The 14,205-nt window shown below is 41.8% G+C and overlaps 2 protein-coding genes across 3 annotated transcripts in view; both read left to right on the top strand.

The window, feature by feature from the left end:
* Positions 1-10,082, top strand: part of grid2ipb (glutamate receptor, ionotropic, delta 2 (Grid2) interacting protein, b) — a 72,472-nt gene extending 62,390 nt beyond the window's left edge. Inside the window, exons 23-27 of the mRNA XM_063220904.1 lie at positions 379-465; positions 566-695; positions 2,583-2,701; positions 6,588-6,752; positions 8,520-10,082. Of these exons, the coding sequence (XP_063076974.1) occupies positions 379-465; positions 566-695; positions 2,583-2,701; positions 6,588-6,752; positions 8,520-8,591 (573 nt within the window). The 3' untranslated portion in view covers positions 8,592-10,082. The remainder of the gene's footprint in view (positions 1-378; positions 466-565; positions 696-2,582; positions 2,702-6,587; positions 6,753-8,519) is intronic.
* A 362-nt stretch (positions 10,083-10,444) lies between these two features.
* Positions 10,445-13,985, top strand: LOC134466711 (testis-expressed protein 47-like). Of its 2 annotated transcripts, XM_063220569.1 has the most exons (7): positions 10,445-10,570; positions 10,704-10,782; positions 10,896-10,999; positions 11,110-11,171; positions 11,544-11,724; positions 12,457-12,607; positions 13,864-13,985. In XM_063220569.1, exons 1-7 carry the CDS (start codon positions 10,466-10,468, stop codon positions 13,899-13,901), a joined length of 720 nt encoding a protein of 239 aa, XP_063076639.1. In that variant the 5' UTR covers positions 10,445-10,465; the 3' UTR covers positions 13,902-13,985. The 2 variants fall into 2 exon arrangements, with proteins under 2 accessions (XP_063076639.1, XP_063076640.1); XM_063220570.1 differs by lacking the exon at positions 10,704-10,782 and having other exon boundaries at positions 10,454-10,570; positions 10,828-10,999.
* The last annotated feature ends 220 nt before the right edge of the window (positions 13,986-14,205 follow it).

The following is a 14,205-nucleotide window of genomic DNA, read 5'->3' on the forward strand; positions in this document are numbered from 1 at the left end:
TAAAACAATAGCTCACAGTCATGAAAGAAAAAAAGAAACCTCTGTAAAATCGGCAGAGTTTTCATGGACTGTTCAGGGCATCATCAGTACGTGGCAGGGGCTTATTTAAGGAAGCAGGTGTACGGTAGGCCCTTATCTGTGTCGCTTAAACCTCTTTCCTCTTTGTAAAACCATTTGACGGATATACGTTTTTTTTCTATTAGGTGTTGTACCTTAGTTAGATTTAACTAGACAACTGTACCAACAGTGAGTAAGATGACATAAAGCATTCATCATTGTGAGCTCCCATAATTGTCCTAGCAGTTTTTGTCCTGTGGCTAACCCAGGTTTACAGCATTCATGTCAAGTCATCTCACAGCAGATTGTTTCTGCTCACAGTTTGTGTTGGCGATGGGGAATTATCTGAACAATGGTCAGCCTAAATCAACTAGGACAACTGGATTTAAAATCAACTTTCTCACTGAGGTATGTATTTAGCTCCTCACTTGGTTTCATATAGTCATGCTTCATTCTGATGATTGGCCCCTTTCTAAACTTTAAATTTGTCCTTTTTTGTCCTTTCAAGCTGAGCACAACGAAAACCGTGGATGGAAAGTCGACGTTTCTTCACATTCTTGCCAAATCACTATGCCAACATTTCCCAGAGCTTCTCAACTTTGCCAGAGACCTTACGACCGTGCCACTTGCTGCTAAAGGTACATTCCATCAACAGGACATTGACATTTATGCTACATTCCAAGACTATCCATGTGCAAGATGGGAAGATGTGGCTGTTCAGTATTCAAGAATAGGGTGAAAACTGAGAAATGATGCATGCAGTCTGCACTGTAGTTTGGGGGTAGAAAAAAATCGAGAAAGAGGAGATAGGTTTAAATCCCAGATATCCTATTGTGGATTCATGAGCAAGTTGTTCTGCTCTGCTCTGCTCTGTGCAAACATAAATGCATCATAAAAAAAAGAAAAAAAAGATATAACTCTAAATCACCTTAGTGTTTTCGAAGGGAATGCCACTGACATGGCAACAGCTGAACTGTATCCAATGAAGGAAACAGCTGGCCAAGTTGCTGCTTTTATTTTTTCCACCATATGTTGGTCCAGCTGTACAGTACAGTTGAAGTGTGTTGTAGTAGAGTATGCACATCCCAAAAGTTAATTGCCCGTGTTTATTTATGTGTTTTTTTGCGTTTGTGCTGGCATGGCTTTTCTGCCCTCGAAAGATGCCTAGTAATGGAGAATAGGGATGCTGACAGGGGGAACAAAGGGGTCACTTGTTCCGGGCCCAGGGAGAGTGGGGGCCCAGATTTGGGTCCTTATTACACTGCATGTGTTGGGTGAGGGGGCCCTTCTCATGGCTTTGTCCTGGGCCCAGCCAAAGCTGTCAGCGGCCATGGTGGTGAACATAAGGTCTATGTATTGTTTCATGATCCTCCCCCCTCTCTCTCTGTTGGAGAGTAGCCTCGTGGCTAACGGAAATTAATGGCAGGCAGTGCCACAAAAATAAGGGGTGAAAAAATGTGTAGATATTTATCAACCAAAATCCCAAAAAAAGTGCAAAAACTATATACAGAAAGGGTAAGAAAATTGAAAACATTCATACAAAAAGTAATCAAGCGAAAAGAACGGAAAGTGATGGTGTCACAAGTGATGGTGTTGACTTTCTTAGTACCACCAAAATGAACCCAGATGGCACAACCTGCATGCATGTGCATTGAAACAACAGGTCCGACAGGCGGACAAAGATGCTTCCGTCTATGCACTGCCGCCTTGTGGACACAGGAGGGAATTACAACTCAGAGAGAATGCGTTTCAGACGGACAGACAGACAGATTGACCGATGGACGGACGGATATACCCTCTTATATAGATGCTAGGACACATTTAAAAATGAGCCTTCCCACTCTCCCTGCACAGGGATTTAAATAGATCAGGCATTTAAGCAATCAAACCAATCACATGGCTTCTCTCATTAGGCTCTAATTGACAATCAGGCTGACAGCCAATTGAGGTACCTCGTTAGCAGTCTACTCTGAAGACGCGCTCAGGCCGACTGAGAACCATTGTACTTTGTAGACTGCACAGTGTAGACGGCATGTCAGCATAGAAAAATACTGAAGCGTGTGTGCCAACAGTAAGTCAGATCCTAATATAAGTCACACCCTAGTGTGTGTCACACCAGCCAAAAATACATTATGAAGAAGAGCAAAACATACATAAGTCACACTGGCATATGAGTCGCACCATTGATCGTATTTGACTTGTATTACTTGAGTTGTATGGTATTTGGTTTGATTGGAAATGTAAAAACAGTATTCAATTGTGTTCTTCTTTTCCACTTGCACCAGTCAACCAGAGAACTGAAAGAAACGTCCATGACACCAAGCTCCCGTTTCTCTTATTTTGATGTGACGTTTCGGCCACCGATGTGACTGATGAAGGGCATGCTGCCTGAAACGTCACATTAAAATGTGAGAAAAGGGAGCTTGGTGTCGACTTTTCTTTCAGTTTTCATGGTATATTTGCTTCTCCTGCACTCAATCGTTTTGAGACGGATGTGCGTGTTTTTCTCTTTTTGACAATTCCAGTCAACCAGAGAGCCATCACCACAGAGCTCACAGACCTGCACTCGACTATCGACGACATCCGCACGGCCTGCCTGAAGATACCAGCCACGGCCGACGATCACTTCGCTGCCGTCATGAGCGTATCCTTTCCAGTGCTGGGGTGCATTTCTGGAAATGCTAACTTCATTGGCTACTTTGTTGTTTTCATTGCAATGTCCCATTGGCAACTACCCAAGTTGCTAACTGTCTAACAATTTCGTGAGAAATGCACTCCTGGATTAGTCATCTGGCATACAGAATGAAGGAGGCAGGACAGCACTGCTAGTTGCTTGTACTTTATTGCCCGTCAGACGTTTCGGTCTTAACCCTCTTAAGTGTCGACTTGTGCAACAAGGAGTGCTAGTCCTATCTCTTTTATTTTTAATATTTCTGACAGAATGAGCACCCACTTGTTGTTTACCGGCCATTTCACGGTGGCCAGACAGTCCTCAGGGTATATTGAAGTGCCCAACAAGCTTGTGTATGACAGGGGAGGTGAGACAGGAGAAGGGGTGGGGGGCATGCAGCAGAAACTTGAGTACAAATACAAAACAACACTACCTGGTCCGGATTAGTCATCTATAATAATGATAACTGTATTTGTATAGCTGCTACACAAGTCATACAAGACATGCAGCTTAGTGTGCTTAACAGTTATTAAAAAAGGCCTACAGGCGGACAACAGATGCGTCCCTCTATGCCACTTCCAACTATGCCATTTTTCCCCCCAAACGCCCCCCTGGCCTCCTCCTAGCCTGTCAACGCCCCCCCGAGGATGTACTTTTTGTTTATTGGTCATCATGGACACTCCAAATAATGTGGCAGGCAGCAAGGCAGCAAAATGGCGAGACATGGCTTTATTTTTTGCAGTTTAGGGTATAATAAGCTTATCATCATTCTTGGATTTGGAAAAGAACCATAGGCTATGATTTGAAATTTCACATAGCCTAGATGAAGTAGGCTACATTACAAATTACCAGACATTTATTAGGCCTAACAACCTTTAGTATCACGCCATTTCAGCATTATGTGCATGTGGGAAAGAATCTAAACATCGACAAATAATAAATAAATAAAACCGTTTGGGTGAATCATGCGCTTATGGGTTCACCCTTTAGGTGAATTATGGACTTTTTTTCAATACCAGCTTCACCGTCAAGGCACAAAACAGTGAACTTCCGTGCCAGAGTTTATCAAATGCACACGACTGCAAAGCAATTACGAAAGACGGGTTCTCCTGTGCTCTCTCTGAGCGCAACGAAAAGCACCTGTGGGGTACGAGCCCGCCAACGAAAAAACCTCCCTCTGTAGGATACGAGTAACACACCGTATGTCAAATGGCCCAGCTGTCCACTTGTTGTTCGAGTGAAAAGGCAGAACTAAGTAGCCTAAACTCGCTGGGAATATTAAAAGGGAGGCTCGTAGGCTACACACAGACCTCTGAACCCGAGTTTGTGGACTGGGGAAAAGCGGAGGAAAATGTGAATGTTATGAAAGAAAGAAAAAGTTAACCAAATGTTACAGGTCCACGTTTAGAGGAAGAGCTGTAGAATATGCGCTGCGGGTCGCCTGTCAACTAATTACGGTTCCATGTCGTGGAGCGTTGTGCAATGCAAACGCCCCTCTATCCGAGCACAAACATCTGTGTCAAAAACTGCCTGCCGACTTCTAAATCGTTAATTTCCGCTAGTTTCTGACGAACCAAAATAAAGTTCCCTCCCATTGTCCAAACGCAAAACAATGGCGAAAATTGAATGCCCCCCTCAGTTGTCTCTCAATGCTTCGTCAGTTAGAGTGCATCTTAATATGGGACCTTGCCTACTTGCCTCCTCCACTCGCTTCTCGTCATGATGACATCACTGACAACAGCATTATATCTCAATATCTTGCAAAAGCTCAATTGTAGAGTCTTTTTCTCGTGTGCAATTGTTATGGTGAATGAAAAACAGTCCCTCAAAAGTTGTTGTGGCTAGGCTGACAGCTGGGAAACTTTATCGTTTTCTCCGCGGAGGAGGGGCCAGGAGGCGGGACGAGGAGACAAGCACAAGTGGAGGAGGCAAGGTCACATATTGGGATGCACCCTTAGTCTTGCCTGTTTGGTAACATAGCATACGTTCTGGCTTGCACGCATTCGCTCCGGTCCAAAATGGCAACTCTGCCGCCTTGTGGCCACAGGAACACATAGCATACGTTCTGGCTTGCACGCATTCGCTCCGGTCCAAAATGGCAACTCTGCCGCCTTGTGGCCACAGGAAGGAACAATTGAAGGAATGCGTTTCAGACGGACGGACGGACGGACGGACAGACAGACCCTCTTATAGAGATGCTGGGACGCATCTAAAAAGGCCTACAGGGCATTTCCCAGTGGGCCAACAGTCCCCAGGGGTCGATGTTGTTCGTTTTTTTTATTTTCCTAGGCTGGTCCATAATATGGCACATGCAAAACTTCCTGAGCTTTATTTGTCTCATTCTAGCTCTGTTCCTTTCTCCCATGATGCTCAGTAGGGCCCTTGTTTTCTTTTTATCTTCCGTTCTCTTTCTCTGTCTCTTTCTTTCATTCTCTGTCTCTGCCTCTCTCTCCCTCTCTCTCTCTCTCTCTCTCTCTCTCTCTCTCTCTCTCTGTTGTCTTTCATTCATTCACTTTCACACAGAGAATTGGTTTATTTATTTAACACATGTGAGAAACACACACACACACACACACACACACACACACACACACACACACTCTAGGTTATTTTCACACGCTCTCTCTGTCTGTATCTCTCTTTCTCTCTCTTTATCTTTCTCTCTCTCTCATTGAGCTGTTCAGATCAATGATCTGTTGTTTTCCCACTGCAGGTCCCAGTGACAGTGTGGTGGTTAATATTTCAGAGGTTTTGCCTCTTGAAAAGTACAGTTCAAAGAGTATTCTAAGACAGACAATGCATTCATATGTATTTTTCTCAACCTCCCTGCTATCCAGAAAATGTTTTCAAAGCATACTGTCATTGAACACCTTGGCTGGGAGGGAAGATGAGGTTGACTGTCTGTGTTACAGTATTTTGCATTGCGTTCATCAAAAAAGCACTGGCTCTAAAAAGTAAGGAGCTAACCAAATTTAGAAAAGATTAACAATAGCAAATTGTTAGTGTGATTTGGTCAGACATTTTTCTCGTGTCCCTTTGATAGGACTGTAGAAAGACGTTCAGTAAATGTGTGTGTGTAGGGAGCCTTGGACCTGAGATCAGATAAGATACTGGACATGCATTTCATAGTGCAGTATATGGAGTCGCACACAGGAGCTTGATGCTATCAGTGAAACTGTATTAAAAACTGAAAATAAAGAGAAACAAAAGTAAAAAGTGGGTTACAAACGTTTCGCGTCTAGCCCATCATCAATGTTCCGAGAATCGATTTGCGACACTATCAGGTGCCTCTAAACACTGCAGGCAGACACACTGACAGACAAACAGTCACGGTCATTGGTTGCCATTAGGGATGCACCGATACACATTTTTTCACTTCCGATCCGATCCCGATATCTAAATGTGGGTATCTGCCGATACCGATACTACTCTGATCCAATACCAAAAGCACATATACGCATGGGTTTAGGCCCAAGCAGACTATTTGGTCAGAAAAGGGAGTAAGAAGAACTGGAAACTAATTAATAAGCAAAAAGTAACAAGTAAAAAAGTAACAATCCCATCCTGAAAACTAATATGCAAGTGTTATAATTTCAAATTAACATTGCACCTGACTCAATGTCTGTATCAGGAAAATTCCGATATTTTGGGAAAATTCCGATCCGATCCGATCCGATCTTTGAAATATGTTGATATCTGAACCCGATACCGATACACCGATACCGATATCCCATCCCTAGTTGCCATACCTGGCTCAAAATCCACCGGGTGCCAAGTTACAAGAGCGCGCAGAATTCTTCCTACTTCCTACTGTACAGTTGACCTCCAGTTCCTCCTTGACTTGACCTCCTTATCCCAGAGCTTCCTGGAGAACAGCCACCCCGCAGTGCAGTCCCTGGAGTCGCTGCAGCAGCGGGCCATGGAGGAGTTCGGCAAGGTGGCCTCCTACTTCGGCGAGGATGCCAAGGCCACCACCATAGAGGCCTTCTTTGGCATCTTCGCAGAGTTCACCTCCAAGTTTGAGGTACACAGACATTTATGTTCACCACCGCTAAGATTAAGGTTCAGTACAACAAATATGTTGCACAGACATGTATGGAGTTTGCTGCCAAGTTTGATGTACCTGTACAGCAAACATGTTACACAGACATTTATGGAGTTCACCACCTCCAAGTGTGAGGTACGGTACAACAAACATATTACACAGGCATTCATAATTCACCTGCAGGATTGAGGTACATTTTACAGCAAATATATTACACAGATATTCATGCAGTTCACAGTTCACAAGTTTGCGGTGCACAGACATTCATACTTCACCTCCAAGTTTGTAGCCTGGTTCACAACAGACTTCAGCTTCGGCACCCCCTGGCGGAGCAGAGGTGTGTGTGGCTCTGCTCCGTCAGGGGGCACCGGAGTTACACACATACCATCTGGTGTGAACCAGGCTACCAAGTTTGAGGTACAGACACATTACTTAGTTCATCTCGAAGTTTTACGTAGAGACATTCATAGTTTGCTTCCAGGTTTGTGGTACACGTACATTCATGGTACACCTCCAGTTTGAAGTACAATACAACAAACATGCTACACAGAAATGTATCCAATTCATTATCCAAGGTTACAAGGGAGGCACCATTACTATTTTGGTAGCAATTGCTAGTGCTAAATCATGCTAAACAAACATTAAGTTCTCAACTTGTCACCTGTTACTGTTTTTTAAAGACTTTTTGGGGGTTTTGGGGGCTTTATTGGACATGGCAGTGTGAGAAAATGACTAGCATTGGGAGAGAGAGACACCCTGTTTTACGTTCTAAAACATCCTTTTTTACAATGTTTTTTGTATAGCTTTACTATTTATAAACGAGTTTATTATGTGTGAAATTGCATATGATATTCAGGAAATAATGAAAAAATGTCCTTTCAAGAAAGCCCAAAATATATATATATTTTTTTAAAGAAAGAATGAATGAATGAAAGTGGATAGGGAAACAAGCTGACTGTACAGTACAATCTTGAACTGAAGTGATACAGTATGTGTTCTTCATTTCACAGCGTGCATTGCAACAGACAAGGCAAGGTTATAAAATAGTGTTTTTAATTTTGCCTAGGTTAGTTTTGCCTCTTTGTAATTAAATGTAGTTTAGCGGTTGTTGTAATCAGTTTTTAGAACAGCTCTTATAATTATCGTCCCTCCCCCCCATGCTTAGTTGTAGTTGTAGTTAGTTGTAGTTTACTACATATTTACTTTGTTTTAGTTAGCTATACTGTAATAACAAGTTTTGAACTGAAGTGATGATGCTGTACGTGTTGTTTTTTCTGCTGCGTGCATTGCATGCGATCCAGACTCTGACCGTAATCCTGAAGCTGAACTTTGAACTGAAGTGATGATACTATGTTAAGAGCAAGATAGTAGAGTACCATGTAAAAGAGTAAAGGACTTTACTTCAGAATGCCTCGGATCTACTCTCTTGCTCTGAAGGAGTGCTTGGCTTACCCTAGTTTTATCTTTTTTTTTGTGCTTGGCTTACCCTAGTTTTATCTTTTTTTTTCATTTCTCGAAACTAACTAGCTAACTATGTTAGCTACTTTTGTTGTTTGCAACGCAATTTCCCATTGGCAACTACCCAAGTTGCTAACTGGCTAACAACTATGCTTTCGAGAAACACACCCCTGGTTTGCTGTCTTGGACCTAAATCGTGTTATGTGATTTGCCCACAAGATGCAACATTTCCTCTCTCTCTCTCTCTCTCTTTCTACATGATGATACTATGTGTTGGTGTTTCTACAGCGTGCATTGCACGAAACCCAAGCCCCTGAAAACCCCCGCAGCCCAGGAGTGACCTCTCCCATGGCCTGGTGAGAAGAACCTCAGCAGACGGGCAACTCGTCATCAATAAACACCCCATCACATCCTCCTGACCAGAGTGTGCCAACCGACCGCTCGTCCAGCAGTCAACTGTGGAAAATGGGACATGGTAATTCATCAAATGGAAATGAAAAAGGAGAGAAATTGTTTGGAAGTTGTGGTCGGTTCAGATGTTATGGTGTCGGCCAAACAGAATTTAGACAGAAATGGTATCAGAGCTCCAATGCCTGATGCAGTATTTTATTTAAGAAAATCTAAATATGACATATATCACACAAGAGATGTTTAGGAGATATATAAATATATAGATATATGATTATATATTTTATACCGTGTTTGATTATATTTGACAATGAAATTGCGGAGCATGCATATGGACCTAGCAGTGGTCTCTGAATGCCAGTGGCTAAGAATGTATCCAGAATTACGTATTTATTTGTAGTTTGGTTAGAAACATGTTCTGATAAATGTCACAAGAACTTCTAATCAGTTTTTATTTTGACTGGCTCCCCAATCAACCAACCGTACTCACCACCTGCATCCACACTTCTGCCGTAAAAAAAATATCACACATTTGCAGTCATGCAGATTAAACGAACCCATGGTAATCTTAAGAAATCATGCAAAGTTCAACCTGATTTATTGAAAGGATTTATTGAAACCCCCGCATGGCATTTTAGCAATGCAGTATAGTTAAATCAGTGTGGCATTCGGCTTACTATCATTTTATTTATTTATTTATTTATTTATTTATTTATTTACCTACCTTTCACAACTCATGTTCAGTCCACTACCTTCTGGTTTAACCACGACTGACTATCTAGCATGTGGCATAGGAAACAGTGTGTGTGTCAGTACTCTACAGTGAACTAAAACCATGGTGGAAAAAATAGAAATATGACACTGTCAGTATGATTATTTGCAAAGCAGGCTAGTCATGCTTGGCTTACCCTAGTTTTATCTTTTTTTCAAAAATGATTATTATTTGTATGTACAGTCATTGCTTTTGAATGGAGTCAATTATTCTCCTCAATCTTAAGACATTGCATCATCAGGCACATTTCTGTTTGTTTGTATTGAATTCAAGTGTGTTTTTGTTTAACTTTTCATGTTTTTAACATGTCACTTCACGTTTCTGTCATTTGTTACCTTTAACTGGTGTAGCTTGGTTTATGTTAGGCCTTATTGTTAAACATGAACCAAACAACTATGTACAAACAGCCTCAGATTTCATCACAATCATTATTTCAACTATTTGCTTGTGACAAAATGGCCCAAGGCTGCTGTGATGTCAGTACATTTTATTTACTTGTGTTTGTATTTAATTGTGTAATTTATATGTTTATATGTTACAATTTATCTCAGTATCACTGTTCTGTAGTACAGCTACTGGCTTCAGTATGTGGGCCATAGGCAGATATGCTGCTTGATGTACTGTATGTGTTTTATATTGTGAAAATAAATTTGCTTTTGCTGAACCATTAATTGCGCAATACATCTTGCCTGTGTTTATTTAGCGTAATTATTGAACTGAACACAGGGCTGGCTTAGGTGATATGAATGAATGAATCTCTTTATTGTCACTGTACAAAGTATGCCTACAACGAAATTGGTAAAATTCATCGATATGGAGTTTGTGCGACTTGGTGGTGAACTGAGCTACGTTGGTTTGTTTGTCACTGACTGATAGTTAATTTTATTTCCAGGTTTATTTATTGACTGCTTGATTGACTGACTGACATGTGGCCTACGAAAGCCTGTGTTCACAAGCCTTTGCACTCAGACATGACCTCCTCGCGGCACACCAAAGATTCTCTAGATTCCCAGCCTCTGCTCGCGCACGGCATTCCAGCTGTTCCTATGCAACTATGGCAGGAAATCGGGTCGGTTTGCCATCAGGCGTCAGTCCTTATGTTAGTTCATATAAAAACTCCCTTTTTTCTGAAGTTGAGAAACAAAAATCCTCGTACAAGGTAAATACTTTTGCGGTGTTTGATATTAGCCTACTTGTTTATTAATGTTTAGATGAACCACTACAAAGCTTAGCCTATGCTGGCATGAAAAATACAAGCAAACATCTTCTATTCTTTTCTGTTTTTTTTTAAGAGATGTTTTATTCACAAGCTGATTTACATCGCAAGGATTGCCAGTCCTGCTGATGACGACAAAAGGAATGCTATTGCAGGTAGGCCTAGGCTAACTTTTCATGGTCACGCCTATTTAATTCCAGGATCGACGTGCATCGTTCACATTCAAGCACAGCGAGCATCATGTGTTTATACCTGTTTTGTTTATGAGGTCACCACGAACAATTTGTCAATAAGATTCAGAAAAACAACCAAACTGAAGGAATCACAGGTCACCTGCTCATATACCAGGATTGCATCGTTCATATTATTGAAGTAAGCCTACCGGGGGGCACTTTCTCTCCAAACATTCTGAGGTTGTTTATTACAAATTTGAAAATGGTTTGGAATAATTTATTTTTCATAATCTTTTATTGACAATATAGACCTCATCAGAGAATCTGACACTCATTATGAAAGATGTGAGTAATTTGGAGCAAGGTGCCAAGTAAGTAGCCCTAACAAATCCCTGTATCCACAACTAGCCCATGGATCAATTAGGCCTACATAAATGATGCTAAGAAGAGCAAATGAATTTAGCTTTTTAATTCCACTGAATAAAATAATGTTGATTATGATAGCCTACTATTATGATTATGATAGCCAACTATTAGTTTAGTTAATCTGTGTTAATTATTATTATTAGGCTGATATTATAATAATAATAAATAATAATAATAATAATAATAATAATTGTTATTATTATTATTATTATTATTATCATCATCATTATTATTACTGTTATTATCATAATGGTTGTTGTTAAATCAATAAATATTAAAATGACTTGATGATAGATTACTTCCTTTGCCTTGCCCAGCCCTCTGTTGAAGGATGCACGGATATTGGTGATCTCTTACGGTGTATTCAACCGTATGTTCACCTCCTGGGCCACACAAACCATCTCCGTTTGCAGCGTACAGGAAAGCTCAGAGCAAACCGACCCTGAAGAACTGCTCGCCCACATCTACGCACTGTGTACGTCCATTCAGAAAACCAAGGTAAAGAGATAATCCACCAAAAAAAAGAAGCAAGTACTATTACCATTGAGAGTATTTACTGTCAATGACTATGACCTAATGGTTCGGATTCTCCTGGTCTTTGGATCAGACATTTACAGGTTTTAAATACCATCCTTGCTTGCTCATATTTATGCAATGTCCAACTTCAGTAGCCCCATAATGCACACTCTTCCACCAGTGAAACACTGTAATGGTCATTGAAAAGTTACCATTGTACCACACTACTATGACATAACACAAGGTCTTTAGTAATGCACTGCGACTTGCTCATTGCCATTCTGGTAAGGAAATTTACAACACCGTGTCTTAACAGGTTAAGAAAACCTGAAGACATCATCCACAAAAACAAGACACACATTTTTAGGATCCTCCTCTTGAGATGGATCAGACATATTCTGGACCACATTCCACCTTCCCCAGTAGAATACATGTCCCTACAGCTTCATTCATGGCCGCAGTGAAGTGCCCTTGAGCAAGCTATGCTCAGAAGCCCACCTGGAAACTCCCATTGTCATTGTGACACAGCACACAGTGCTCAATGCCCACAACACAATTGCATTTTATGCCTCACCCATGCAAGGGGGCAGCCTAAAACTGCACCCCAAGGGGGCAGAGTGGTGCCCTCAGTTATGGAGGAGAGCACTGGTTATTTACTCCCCTTACCAACCTGGTGGGTCGGGATCATAATGTCATGCATTAATATCTCCACAGGGTCAGGGTACTAACGTCGTCCTTGCGGGGGAGCGAGCTCTGCTGCTGGTGGAGGAGGGGGTGCGTAACCTGTGCCAGAGTTCCATGCTGCGTTCACCATCAGACTTCCTGAACACTTACAAGAGGGCCATTGATGTCGTCCTGGATTCCGGTAGGTCAGGTCAGGTGCACAGCACGTGAGGAGCAGTTGAGTCCTCTGGAGTCAATGAGTGCGTTTTAATATGCGACCTTGCCTCCTCCACTTACCTCCTCCACTTGCTTCTCGTCATGATGACATCACTGACAACAGCATTATATTTCAATATCTTGCAAAAGCTCAATTGTAAAGTCTTTTTCTCATTTGCAATTGAGATGGTGAATGAAAAACAGTCCCTCAAAAGTTGTTGTGGCGAGGCTGACAGCTGGGAAACTTTATCGTTTTCTCCACGGAGGAGGGGCCAGGAGGCGGGACGAGGAGACAAGCACAAGTGGAGGAGGCAAGGTCACATATTGGGATGCACCCAATGGCTGTTTCCAATGTCCAGTGTTCTAGCCTTGCAAGGACGTGAAACGCCTTGATTGGATACTCTGGATACTTCGCGGAGTTCACCAATCACTGGGCGTTTCACGTCATAGCAAGGCTAGAACACTGGACATTGGGAAACAGCCATTATCTCACCTCCCGTCCTCTCCTTTTGCTTGTAGCCTTGTCATGCGAGGCAAGACCTCATTGACGATATAAGTTTTATTGACTATCTCGCAAAAGCGCAATTGAACAGGTAATTTTTACCTCCGCCAAGGAGGTTATGTTTTCGGCTGCTTTGGTTTGTCTGTCTGTTTGTCTGTCTCTGTCTGTCAGCAGAGAAAAGTCATTAATTAGGATTAAAATATGTGGAGTTGTTGGAAATGACAAAAGGGACAAGTGATAACATTTTGGTGGTGATTCGGATCATGATCCGGATCCAGGAATTTTAAAAATAGATTCTTCACCATTGCGGCATAGGGTGAATTTTGAGATTCCAGTTTCTAACTCCACAAGGTCTGCACTCTCTGAGTGCATTTTAGTCAATATTTGCAATTGGGATGTTGTGCTTAGGCTGATAGCGGAGAAACTTTATTGTTTTGTCCACGGAGGTGGGGCGTCAGCAAAGTACAACGCCACAAGCATAAGGAAAGGATGAGAGGATGGATATTTAAAGGAACGCAGTAGGCCTATATGCAGGGTCTTTCAATATGGACGAGACATGGTGTAAAAGCAGTTGTCACTAAATGATCAGTAACATTGCATTAAATACAAAATAAGGACTTAAAGTAGTTAATATTAAGTGCTGTCAAATAACATTAAAGGACACATGTAAGGGTTTCCAAAGTGTCGTTACTTGAGAGTAATAATAAAATGTCCTCTGCTCCCATATCTACCTCCATCAGAAATTGTGTGGCCCACCCCAACACGCCTCTACTGGTAGACTGAAGTCAAAGAAGGCAAAGGCTTATCCGTATTTTAACGATAATGGAAATAAAGGTAACATATCCCTTCACTCTACGAAGCACTACAGAGCACACATGCTGTGTTTTTGTCATGGGGTGTGTGTGTGTGTGTGTGTGTGTGTGTGTGTGTGTGTGTGTGTGTGTGTGTGTGTGTGTGTGTGTGTGTGCGCGCGTGTATTTGTCTATTGTGTTTTTTTTCTTCTGTTTTTTTGTAACCATGATCAGACAGTCAATGGCACAGAACAATTTTCTGTAAAGATAAATAAATTATCTATCGAACAC

The sequence above is a fragment of the Engraulis encrasicolus genome, chromosome 17 (genome assembly GCF_034702125.1).
Source record: "Engraulis encrasicolus isolate BLACKSEA-1 chromosome 17, IST_EnEncr_1.0, whole genome shotgun sequence".
Taxonomy (NCBI): domain Eukaryota; kingdom Metazoa; phylum Chordata; class Actinopteri; order Clupeiformes; family Engraulidae; genus Engraulis; species Engraulis encrasicolus.

Excerpts from the sequence above, each read along its gene's own strand:
- LOC134466711 (XM_063220569.1), top strand. The coding sequence starts at position 10,466 with ATGGCAGGAAATCGGGTCGGTTTGCCATCAGGCGTCAGTCCTTATGTT. Across the intron at positions 11,172-11,543 it reads AATTTGGAGCAAGGTGCCAA|CCCTCTGTTGAAGGATGCAC; the intron begins GTAAGTAGCCCT and ends TGCCTTGCCCAG. Across the intron at positions 11,725-12,456 it reads CGTCCATTCAGAAAACCAAG|GGTCAGGGTACTAACGTCGT; the intron begins GTAAAGAGATAA and ends ATATCTCCACAG.